This window comes from Silurus aristotelis (genome assembly GCF_946808225.1).
Source record: "Silurus aristotelis genome assembly, chromosome: 16".
Lineage (NCBI taxonomy): Eukaryota > Metazoa > Chordata > Actinopteri > Siluriformes > Siluridae > Silurus > Silurus aristotelis.
The window spans coordinates 11,487,027-11,499,848 of NC_139589.1; the positions used below are offsets into that span (position 1 = coordinate 11,487,027).

Genomic DNA, 12,822 nt, shown 5'->3' on the forward strand with positions numbered 1-12,822 from the left:
TGAAATTGTCATCGTAGGTGCATGTCCACTGTGAGAGACATAATCTAAAAAAAAAAATCCAGAAATCACAATGTATGATTTTTTTTTTTACTATTTATTTGTATGATACAGCTGCAAATAAGTATTTGAAAACCTGAGAAAGTCAATGTTAATATTTGGTACAGTAGCCTTTGTTTGCAATTACAGAGGTCAAACGTTTCCTGTAGTTTTTCACCAGGTTTGCACACACTGCAGGAGGGATTTTGGCCCACTCCTCCACACAGATCTTCTCTAGATCAGTCAGGTTTCTGGCCTGTCGCTGAGAAACACAGAGCCACTCCTTGGTTATCCTGGCTGTGTGCCTCGGGTCATTGTCATGTTGGAAGACCCAGCCTTGACCCATCTTCAATGCTCTAACTGAGGGAAGGAGGTTGTTCCCCAAAATCTCGCAATACATGGCCCCGGTCATCCTCTCCTTAATACAGTGCAGTCGCCCTGTCCCATGTGCAGACAAACACCCCAAAGCATGATGCTACCACCCACATGCTTCACAGTAGGGGTGGTGTTCTTGGGATGGTACCCATCATTCTTCTTCCTCCAAACACGTTTAGTGGAATTATGACCCAAAAGTTCTATTTTGGTCTCATCTGACCACATGACTTTCTCCCATGACTCCTCTGGATCATCCAAATGGTCATTGGCAAACTTAAGACGTGCCTGGACATGTGCTGGTTTAAGCAGGGGAACCTTCCGTGCCATGCATGATTTCAAACCATGATGTATTAGTGTATTACCAACAGTAACCTTGGAAACGGTGGTCCCAGCTCTTTTCAGGTCATTGACCAGCTCCTCCCATGTAGTTCTGGGCTGATTTCTCACCTTCCTTAGGATCATTGAGACCCCACAAGGTGAGATCTTGCATGAAGCCCCAGTCCGAGGGAGACTGACAGTCATGTTTAGCTTCTTCCATTTTCTAATGATTGCTCCAACAGAGGACCTTTTTTCACCAAGCTGCTTGGCAATTTCCCCGTAGCCCTTTCCAGCCTTGTGGAGGTGTACAATTTTGTCTCTAGTGTCTTTGGACAGCTCTTTGTTCTTGGCCATGTTAGTAGTTGGATTCTTACTGATTGTATGGGGTGGACAGGTGTCTTTATGCAGCTAACGACCTCAAACAGGTGCATCTAATTTAGGATAATAAATGTAGTGGAGGTGGACATTTTAAAGGCAGGTCTTTGAAGGTCAGAATTCTAGCTGATAGACAGATGTTCAAATACTTATGTGTGTGTGTATATATATATATATATATATATATATATATATATATATATATATATATATATATATACACACACACACACACACACACACACACACACACACACACACACATTCTTTTAGTTAATTTAACTACACACAGAGCACCCCATAAACCAATTATTACTGACGCACCACCCACTCAACTCTAGACCGTTCTGGGGTCTCCTTTATAAACGTAGCATACGCACAAAACAGGGCTGAAAATGTGTGTACGCCGCTTTCTGTGCTACCAATTCCCCTTCTCACCTTCGGCGTTTCCACATTGTGCGTATGCAGGGCTCACCTTTTTACTTACAAGTGCCTCTTTCTAGCGTCAAGTTTATTAATTTTTTTTATAAATCACAACCTTTGCGTGGAAAGGGGGGTATCTTATAAATGTGGCATACGCACAAAACGAGGCTGAAACTGTTTGTATGCCACGTTTATAAAATAAATGACTGAAAAGGTACTTTCATGTTTTGAGGACGCTGCAGAATGAAAAATGGAGGAACGGGGATAAAACAGGGAGGAAAACAGCGAGGGGGAGGAGTAGATTCAGTCCAAAGAACACAACAAAAAGGGTCTAAAGTTTGGGATCATTTAAAACTAAAACAAAGAAAACTTTTTTTTTTTTTTGTATCCGAAATAGATTTTTATATTTTTCAAATGATTATTTAATTTTATTTGATTTTTTAAATGTATATAATGTTTTAGCATTTTAATGTAATATGGGAATTAAATGCACTAAATGGATTTACTTTTCACAGATTGCAATTTCAGCAATACATTTTTTTTTAAAGAAAACAATGACTTCTGTCTTATTTTCTCTTGAAAATTTAGTATTGCTCTTTAATGAAGGAAAAAGTACTACTTATCTGATTACTTGATTAATCTTTGGACTAGAATACTTGGTATTAGAATACAGTGGAACCTCGGGTTACGAACGCCCCGGCATACGTATAATTTAGGTTACGAATCGCAGTTCATCAAAATTTTTGCCCCTGGTTACGAACAAAATTTCGGGATACGAACGTCGCGCACCAAAAAAAAAAAATCGCAAGTTGGTTCTTTTCGTATCGCCACCCACGCTCTCCCACGCAGCTCGTTGCATCAGTTAGCGTCCTGTGTACCTAGCGAGAGCATTGTCTCAGCGTTCGTGTTAACACTGTCTTTATTTCGTTAATATTCATTAATATTCTATAATATAATATATAATAATATATAAATAATATAATATAATAAGATTCTCCTTCCAAACAATAACTCTCCCTCCTCCCCCTTTTACGAACGTCGTCTCCATAATGCCAGCAGCGAGTCTTCTTAAAGGTAAAGTACCCAGTAAAAATAATGTATTCCTCTTTTATATGTTTTTATGATGGTATGATTTTTATATGGTATGATTACATTTTAAAAGTAAATAATATTAGTGTCAGGAATCCCCCTGCCACGCCCCCGTCGGCGGCTGTCAAACCTCTGCATCAAGCACCGCGCCCCTTCTCTCGTGCGTGCCCCGCCCGCACGAAGCTGCTCGCAATCGGGCTTCAATCATGCACACCTGGAGCTCGTTATTCACTAATCCCCAGCTCATAAAAACCCCACATTCACCTACACCTATTGTCCGTTATTGTATGTTCGTGCGTGTCTGTGCCGGTTCCTGGTGGTGTGTTTCTCCGCGCATGCTTCTCCCGCTCCGCACCGTCTCATCCCGGACTCCTCGCTCTCTCCACGGTAGCGTGTGTCTTCCCCAGCGCACCTCGGACTACCGACGCTTCTCCGTCGCTGCCTCCGCGCCGGACTTCCGCCATCACGCACCGTGGATATTATATACGGACTGCCTTTTGCCAGTTTATCCCGTTTCTCTGCGGGTGTTTTTGTGTTGGCTCTGCCTTAGACTGAATAAATACGCTGGCTTCTATTTCTGCTTCCGCCTACATATACGCCGAGTAACAATTAGTGAATATGTTGGACAAGAAGTCCTGGATCGCAGTCTTCACTCCAATTCATCTCAAAGTAGTTCTAACATGGTTGAGGACAGGAATGTCATCCATGACAAATTCTTTCATCCATGACAATCTTTCATGGAGCATGAAATTTTCCAAAATTTCTTGCTCCATGCTTTCATGGAGCATGAAATTTTTCAAAATTTCTTGGTATGCTAAAGCATTATAAGTTTCTTTCACTGAAACTAAGGGGCCGAGCCCAACTGCTGAAAAACAACCCCACGTTATAATCCCCCCTACACCAAACTTTACACTTTTCACAATGCAGTCAGACAAGTACCGTTCTCCTGGCAACCGCCAAACCCAGGCTTGTCAATCGGATTGCAGACAGCAAAGCGTAATTCGTCACTCCAGAGCACTTCTCCACTGCTCTAGTGTCCAGTGGCAGCTTGCTTTACATCACTGCATCCGATGCTTTGCATTGCACTTGGTGATGTAAGGCTTGGAGGCAGCTGCTCGACCATGGAAACTCATTCCATGAAGCTCTCTATGCACTGTTCTTAAACTAATCTGAAGGCCACATGAAGTTTGGAGGTCTGTAGCTATTGATTCTGCAGAAAGTTGGCAACCTCTGTGCACAATGCATCTCAGCATCCGCTGACCCGCTCTGTGATTTTGTGTGGCCTACCACTTCATGGCTGAGTTGCTGCCGTTCCCAATCACTTTCACTTTGTTATAATGCCACTAACAGTTGACTGTGGAATATTTAGTAGCGAGGTTATTTCACAACAGGACTTCTTGTACGAGTGGCGTCCTATCTGGATTTCACTCTGCTCCTGAGAGCGACCTATTCTTTCACAAATGTTTGTAGAAGCGCCCTGCATGCCTATGGGATTGATTTTATACACCTGTAACCATTAAAGTGATTGGAACAACTGAATTCGATGATTTGGATGGGCGAGTAAATACTTTTGGCAATATAGTGTATGTATGTACACATCACAACCAATTTCTTACTTCTGACAAGGAGTGAAAAATAAATAAATAAATAAATAAATAAATAAATAAATAAATAAAACAACTTGAAATTGCTACTCAGTAACCCTGATTGGTCTCCAATGCAACATCAGAAGTAAACAAAATATGCTTCATACCTTTAAATGAGCTTTGCTGCATGTACTAGTAATTGTTTTGTTCAACATGGACATATTTGCATGTTAAATCTATTATACTGATTATACAGTTTGAAAAATGATATGCTAAATATACAGTACAAAACACATTACTCAGCAGTTAGCTACCAATTCATAAAATAAATAAATTGAGCTGATGACACTATTGCAATGTCTGACTTCCCAGGGTGAATAAAATCACATGTGGTATAGATGAGGCTGTAACAGCTATTCTGCTAAAATGCAAGAAAGTGAATGGGATATTGGCTTACATCGTTTAAATAGCAACATTTTTAAATAGTTAAGTCATTTAAAAAAGACGTTTATTATTATTATTATTATTAATTATTATTTTATGAAATGTAAAGATCTGTTACTTCATAAAATAAAAGGTTGTTAAAAAGCTAATATAAAATCACATTTATGGAATTTGGCAGACACTCCTGTCCACAGCAAATGCAATTATCCACCTTTTTTGGTGAGGTCAGAGTTAAGAGCCTTTCTCAAGGGCCCAGTAGTGGCAGTTCGGTGGTGCTGGAGTTTAAACTTATGATCTTCCGATCCAAAGTCTAACACTGAGCTACCAGTACCCCATGGCAGTCCACTGCTTCACCTGCCCCATGGACAAACTACCACTTACGTGTTGAGTCTGATATCTGTCACTCTAACAAGACAAACATTTGAGTAAAATTATTAGTCCAGTCGTCACTCAGGATAAGTGAAACACAATGAACATAAATCTCCAAATGCAATAAATCAGAGTCGATCCACTTGAAATGCTTTGGCGCATTCTTTCCATTTATAATATAATTTTTTTTACTAGCATTAGGACACTAAAAATACTAAAACTCTATTGGGAGACAATGTATTTAGAAAAACAAGTTGTTTTTAATAGAAGAAGTACTCATGTAGGTACTGCTAGAAGAGGTAGGTCTTAAGTTGTTTTTTAAAGATCTCCAGTGAATAAGCTATTTGGACAAGTGGAAGTTAATTTCACCACATAGATGCCAAAACATAAAACAATAGCTGCATGTCTGCCTTGTATCTTTGGACAAGTCGAGCATCGATTGAAAATCGGAGGAAGCATGGGGCAGTGCGGGTGAGATAAGACCTAAGATGTAGAGGGCTACTGGTCCTTTTTTGGCTTTGTAGGCAAGCATGAGTGTTTTAAATCTAATGTGGGCAGCTACCAAAAGCCATTTCACACAGTTATACATGCTGTACCAAAAGTTATCTGCAAAACTAAACTCTGTATTTTGGTCTGCAATCAAACAACTTCAGTGTAATAATAACTATGTATAGATTTACATGTAATCTCTCAAACTTTTGGTACTTTTACCACCTGTTTCTATATAAATATAAAAGTAGGCTATACATTACATAGACCATTACTTGAAAGTGATGCCTATACAGTACCTGCTGATATTAACTATATATACTAAATTGCCACCAAATCTTGAAAGTTTGATCAAATATTTTGTGCAACACCTTCAATATAACTTTAGTATTTGATGTACCGCCTACAAACGAATCGAATCTTTGAAAGACTCTTTAAAATGATCGTAAATAAAAACTACGCGTATTTATAAATCGCGTTTTTCCTTTCTAGTTTCATCCAGTCAGTCAGTCCATGAGTGAATCAAATGTATTATTCATCTCCAGTTGCTGCTTGAATGCTTTAAGAACTTAACATATGAGGCATTTGAAAAGCGAAAATGTCTAACATTATTAGGAATGTAGAATCAAATGATCCGACTCACTGAAAAAAAAACCGAAATGCCACAAAATGCAGACATAATTGAATATATTATAGAAGTATTAATTCTAATACTACGTCTGTGTGTGTGTGTGTGTGTGTGTGTGTGTGTGTGTGTGTGTGTGTGTGTGTTTCTGTTTATATATTTCCTAGCCGAGATTCTTTAGCTTCCCTTGATACCAGTTCTACTTTTCTGTTACGGGTAGTGTGTATATAAAAAAATCCATGAATTATTAACGAACACGGGTAGAAAAATATTATATAATATTTTGTCAATTTTAATCTGCAAACGTGATATATGACTAAATGAGCTGCATATTATTAACAATTCTGTCCGTATACCGTTTACATTTCCCTCAATAGATGCTAAGTCTAATGCTAATCACCGTAAGCTAGCATGAAGATTAGCAAAAGCTGACCAGGCGGAACTTATACAATTTCTCAAACGGGTTTAACCCCCTGTACAATATAATTCGTATTTTTTTAAGGACTTACATTTGCGTGACTACTTTTTGTCGGAATCCCTGACTCCTCCAATCATTATCAGGCCCCGGAACCTCCATCCCAGACATTGTACACCACTTATCAGTTCACACTGAATTAGTCTGCCAATGAATCGGATACTTGAATCGGTTCTTTAGTCGGCTCATTTAGGTCAACATTGTGAGCCGACAAATTGAATCTTCTTGAGGGCACAATAATGTCTTACATAATTTAAAGGGTAAAACTATTTAGAACAAAACTTAATTTTATGTAAATACGTAAAATTACTGATATGGTAAATAAAGTGGGGACTGTCAGGGCTAGCAAGGTCTTATCTGCTGGCCAGAATCACTAACTTATCAGAATCACTTATGTTTAAATATATTTTTGTCTATAAATATGTACAAAATTATTCCCAATAACCTATCTTCTTCATTTCATGCTTTTCTCTCGGGTGTGCCGCTTCTATGATTGTCCGTTACAGTTTCTATATTTAGTCACTATGGATGGGTTTTTAAAAAGTCAAGGAAAGATCAGCTAAAACAGTTCTTAAGCTTTTTTATGAACAATTTAAACTTTTTGTTTTCTGTAGAATTAACACAAAACACATTTTTTGCATACATTTCATATCCCCAGAAAAAAACATTATGGACAGAAAAAATGCACAAAAATGCATGGAAAACCTGTGATAATTTTATGAGGTTAATATTGATGCTTCTGATTGAGATGATGTATGGATATATGTGGGCAGTGCAGGTGTGGCTGCAGTGATAGTAGACTTGTTTAATTGTGTTACTTTGGTTTCTTTCTATCGTAATGGCATTTATTCTGAAAGTACGAGGTGCCTGTCTGTGATGCAGTGCTCTGTTATACTGTGTTTCGCTATAATATTGATGGTTTCTATAGACGTGGTGTCATACTGATGGTAACAAAAGGTGGATTGATTCAAGTAGAACACCACTGAAGGCCTAAGTGTGAAACGCGCAACTGTCAGAACCGTGACCACGCGTAGGAAGCGGGAGTAACTTAATCATGTTTAATGAAAATACAGTACAAAAACCAGAATCAGGGAGAGTTACGAATGTCCTTGGCGACGCCCTTGGCGTAGGTCAGAGGCTAAATAACACCCACGCCTTCGGGGAGACTTTGTACCGCAACGTTTCTTTTGGAGGGACTGTATTCCGCAACGTTTGCCTTCAGAAGGGTCTTGGAGCGCGCCCGCACCTTTGGTGAGACTTGGGAGTGCGACGGTGCATTCCGAGGGACTTGGAGGTGTGACGTCGCCTTCAGAGGAACTTGGAGGCGTGACATCACCTTCAGAGGAACTTGGAGGCATGATGTCACCCTCAGAGGAACTTGGAGGCGTGACATCGCCTTCAGAGGAACTTGGGATTGTAGACGTTGGTTTCGGAGAGACTAGGCGGCGGTGCGCCATCCCTATCGCGGCCAGGCAGCAGTACAACGTCCCTTTTGCGGCCAGGCGGCGCTACTACGTTCCTTTCGCGGCGGGGGGCGGTTCTACGTCCCTTTCACGGCCAGGGGGCGGTACGACGTCCCTTTCCCAGCCAGGTGGTAGTATGATGTCCCCTTTACGGCCAGGCGGCGGTACGCAGCCCTGAAGTGGAGCGGCGCCATCGGTGGAACACTGGAGCGGAGCGGAGCGGCGCGCTCGGGGGAACTCTGGAGCGGAGCAGCGCCCTAGGGGGAACTCTGGAACGGAGCGGCGCCCTTGGCAGAACTCTGGAACAGAGCGGCACGCTCGGCGGAACACTGGAGCTGAGCGGCGCGCTCGGAGGAACACTGAAGCAGAGAGACGCCCTTGTTGCTCCCAGTAACTGCTTCTGGGAAAGCCACACCCACAGCGGGACTCATGAACTGAGCAGCACCCCCAGTGAGGAGAGACGGCTGGGCGATGCCCCCAGTGGAACCTGGAAGCTGGGCGGTGTACTCTCTGGGGCTTGGAGACTGGGGCTTGGGTTGGTGCCTCCTGACATCACCATCCGGTCCGGGGCCTACCCAAACCCGTGGGGGCTGTAGTGGAGGGGCGCCATTGTCATCCCGAACATCCCCATGAATCGCCTGATGAAATTGGCATATGAGCCAAAATCGCCTCCGTTTGTGCTCCACATTTTGCTGGCTCAAGAGAGAGCATCACCAGACATAAGAGCGATGAAGAATGCGATCTTGGCTCGTTTGGTGGGGAATTGGGATAACTGTGTCCCGATGTATCTGCTGGTGCTTAGCAGGAATCCGCTCCAATCTTTGGATTGGAACAAGGGACTGGAACCAACGTGGAATGCTGGCGGTCAGGAATTCGGTTGGTCACTGTAGTCATCAGGTAGATCCAAACGCGAGTGGGGTCGGAACGGGAGATTATGAAGGGGAACCGGTAACGAGTGACAGGTGTTGGCGATTAGCGCTGGGAGCGGCTGAGAGAGAGGAGGGGGCATGGCAAGAGATTCCCTGACAGCAACCCACCACTGGGTAAATGTGGTAAATAAGGGGAAAATGCAGTGAGTCAGCTGGGGCACAAATTAGTCGGTTCTTGTAGCAGAGCTGAGCTAAATAGTTTGTCTCATTTAAAAACATAACATTTTTACCTGTTATGACATATTAATTATTTAAATTACTATAAATCTTTCTATCAATCTATCTATATTTGATTTTTCTTGTTTGCTGTCATTAAATGTGTAAATTGTTTTTTTTATGTGGTTAATTTTATGTCTGCATCAAAATAAGTGTAAATAAAACTAACCCTTTATATCACCATTGTTGGAAAAAAGTACTGTGGCAGAACCAGTGAGTCAAGACTCAATATTTATTTAATCAACCCCTGGCTCCCAAACCTGGTCATTTTGTATCAAAGTCCAAAACCTTTGAGAAATATCCTAAAATATATATATTATTAATAATAAATGATAGATGCATATTTATCCAAACACAAAAAGTGTAATCTACATTGTACAACTATCCAATCAATGCTGATCAAAAACAAAATCCAGAATCAAAGAATTGTACATGGAGCACTGGGATAATTTCCAAGATTTGTTCTCTGGGGTTTTATTTACGTCTTTATCAGCATTCTTTTTCTTTCCTGCTCTAAGAAAATGACAGGAACTGCATTGCATACAGGTTTGAATAGTGTTTAAGTAAAGATAATGTATCCAAGCAAAGAGTAAGTCAAGAACTGATTGGTTTAGTAGCCTGGCAACAGAGAAATAGCAACAAAAAATATCATGGTATTCAAATGGGTCAAAAAGTGATAATCAGCCACCAATGATTATCTAAAAAGAGTTAATTCTGAGATTAAAATAATATTAATAATTTTATAATATTAATAATTAATAATATTAATAACTTTAATAATATTAACATTTTTAATTACAATTACGATATTTCAAGCAACCTGTATAAAATCATTTTGTAACCTCAATGTTCCTGCACTTTGGCACTTATGTGGATTTAAAGTTTATATGTGGTTAGAATACTCTAAAAGTGCCTGATGGTTTTATCTTATGTGTGACTTTGCAAATCTGTTCTGTTCTTCTTTAAAAAAAACTTTAACATTGCTGTAGATTATTTTCTGTACTGATCTGCTATTGCTTTATATAAAACGTTACACGTTGCATAACCAAACTTTTTGCTGTATGTCTGAAGTTGATTACTATGAAGCCAACCTATTTTCAGAGCATTTTGCTTTATCTTGTCCTGTTTTTATACAGTGATTTATATTGCCTTTAGTGTTTTTTCACACCACAGTATTTATTTATTTTAAATGTCAGTACCTTATTTTTTCATTACTATAGATTTAAAAAAGAGATTTTAAATAATAAATTACAATTTTGTGAACTAAATTTTTTAAAACATTTAAATAAACATTCCTTCCATTTATATAGATAACAGAATGTCAATTTGGATTTTTAGGCTCAAGACTATTTATCAGAATAGCAATAATGTCTGTAGTGTGTTCATTAACCACTCTGGTGTGTATTAGTTAATGTGCTTATGACTGGTAGTTTAATGCATTAATTTAAATATATTGTTTCTATACCTACCGTTCTTTCAGAGATGCTTCTATGTCAGATGCACCTCATAATCCTGGACTGATAAATTAACAAAAATACTAATACTAAACTACTAATAAAAATAATAATCATATTTTTGCAAGAGAGAGCTAGAGAAAGATTAAATCCTAGTTAGGGAATGACTCTTTATAGCTGCTATAATGTAAGTAAAAGGAACTAACTTGTCTCAGGGTGCCATATGGGCCCACATGGACGCAAGTGAGCTACAAAACACCACTTTGAAATTAATTATTGCTGTATTTAAATTTTTTCTTTAAACATTATCTAACATATGTTAACTATTAATATTTTAATAAAGTTAAATATATAAATTACAGAAAATAAGAACTGAAAGTGAGAAACCTCATGTCACTTTAAATTACAGCGTGCATGAATTGGGGAAAAAATTCTATGTTTAAATGAAAATGAGGTTTGGGACACAAATTTCTGCTAAATATGTTAGGACAAAGTTCTATTTCAGTGTAAGTTAAATCTGCAGATCTAGTTCTGTTTCAGCGTGTTGCAGTGTTTAGCATTTATGTGTTTGATATTTAATTACTGCTTTCAGGATTGTAATGTCTTACTAGGTCAGAATAGGTCAGTAAGTACAGTGCCTTGCGAAAGTATTCGGCCCCCTTGAACTTTGCGACCTTTTGCCACATTTCAGGCTTCAAACATAAAGATATAAAACTGTAATTTTTTGTGAAGAATCAACAACAAGTGGGACACAATCATGAAGTGGAACGAAATTTATTGGATATTTAAAAAAAAAAAAATAAAATAGGGCGTGCAAAATTATTAAGCTCCCTTAATTTAATACTTTGTAGCGCCACCTTTTGCTGCGATTACAGCTGTAAGTCGCTTGGGGTATGTCTCTATCAGTTTTGCACATCGAGAGACTGAAATTTTTGCCCATTCCTCCTTGCAAAACAGCTCGAGTTTAATGAGGTTGGATGGAGAGCATTTGTGAACAGCAGTTTTCAGTTCTTTCCACAGATTCTCGATTGGATTCAGGTCTGGACTTTGACTTGGCCATTCTAACACCTGGATATGTTTATTTGTGAACCATTCCATTGTAGATTTTGCTTTATGTTTTGGATCATTGTCTTGTTGGAAGACAAATCTCCGTCCCAGTCTCAGGTCTTTTGCAGACTCCATCAGGTTTTCTTCCAGAATGGTCCTGTATTTGGCTCCATCCATCTTCCCATCAATTTTAACCATCTTCCCTGTCCCTGCTGAAGAAAAGCAGGCCCAAACCATGATGCTGCCACCACCATGTTTGACAGTGGGGATGGTGTGTTCAGGGTGATGAGCTGTGTTGCATTTACGCCAAACATAACGTTTTGCATTGTTGCCAGAAAGTTCGATTTTGGTTTCTTCTGACCAGAGCACCTTCTTCCACATGTTTGGTGTGTCTCCCAGGTGGCTTGTGGCAAACTTTAAACAACACTTTTTATGGATATCTTTAAGAAATGGCTTTCTTCTTGCCACTCTTCCATAAAGGCCAGATTTGTGCAGTATACGACTGATTGTTGTCTTATGGACAGAGTCTCCCACCTCAGCTGTAGATCTCTGCAGTTCATCCAGAGTGATCATGGGGCCTCTTGGCTGCATCTCTGATCAGTCTTCTCCTTGTATGAGCTGAAAGTTTAGAGGGACGGCCAGGTCTTGGTAGATTTGCAGTGGTCTGATACTCCTTCCATTTCAATATTATCGCTTGCACAGTGCTCCTTGGGATGTTTAAATCTTGGGAAATCTTTTTGTATCCAGATCCGGCTTTAAACTTCTCCACAACAGTATCTCGGACCTGCCTGGTGTGTTCCTTGTTCTTCATGATGCTCTCTGCGCTTTAAACGGACCTCTGAGACTATCACAGTGCAGGTGCATTTATACGGAGACTTGATTACACACAGGTGGATTCTATTTATCATTAGTCATTTAGGTCAACATTGGATCATTCAGAGATCCTCACTGAACTTCTGGAGAGAGTTTGCTGCACTGAAAGTAAAGGGGCTGAATAATTTTGCACGCCAAATTTTTTAGTTTTTTATTTGTTAAAAAAGTTTGAAATATCCAATAAATTTCGTTACACTTCATGATTGTGTCCCACTTGTTGTTGATTCTTCACAAAA

The 12,822-nt window shown here is 39.6% G+C and overlaps 1 protein-coding gene across 7 annotated transcripts in view; it reads right to left on the minus strand.

The window, feature by feature from the left end:
• The window catches only part of med15 (mediator complex subunit 15), a 20,092-nt gene extending 13,309 nt beyond the window's left edge, over positions 1–6,783 (minus strand). For all 7 annotated transcript variants that reach the window (XM_083565094.1, XM_083565092.1, XM_083565089.1 and 4 more), the window contains exon 1: positions 6,639–6,783. In XM_083565094.1, coding sequence (XP_083421220.1) covers positions 6,639–6,715 — 77 coding nt within the window. In that variant the 5' untranslated portion in view covers positions 6,716–6,783. The remainder of the gene's footprint in view (positions 1–6,638) is intronic.
• Between the last annotated feature and the right edge of the window lie 6,039 nt (positions 6,784–12,822).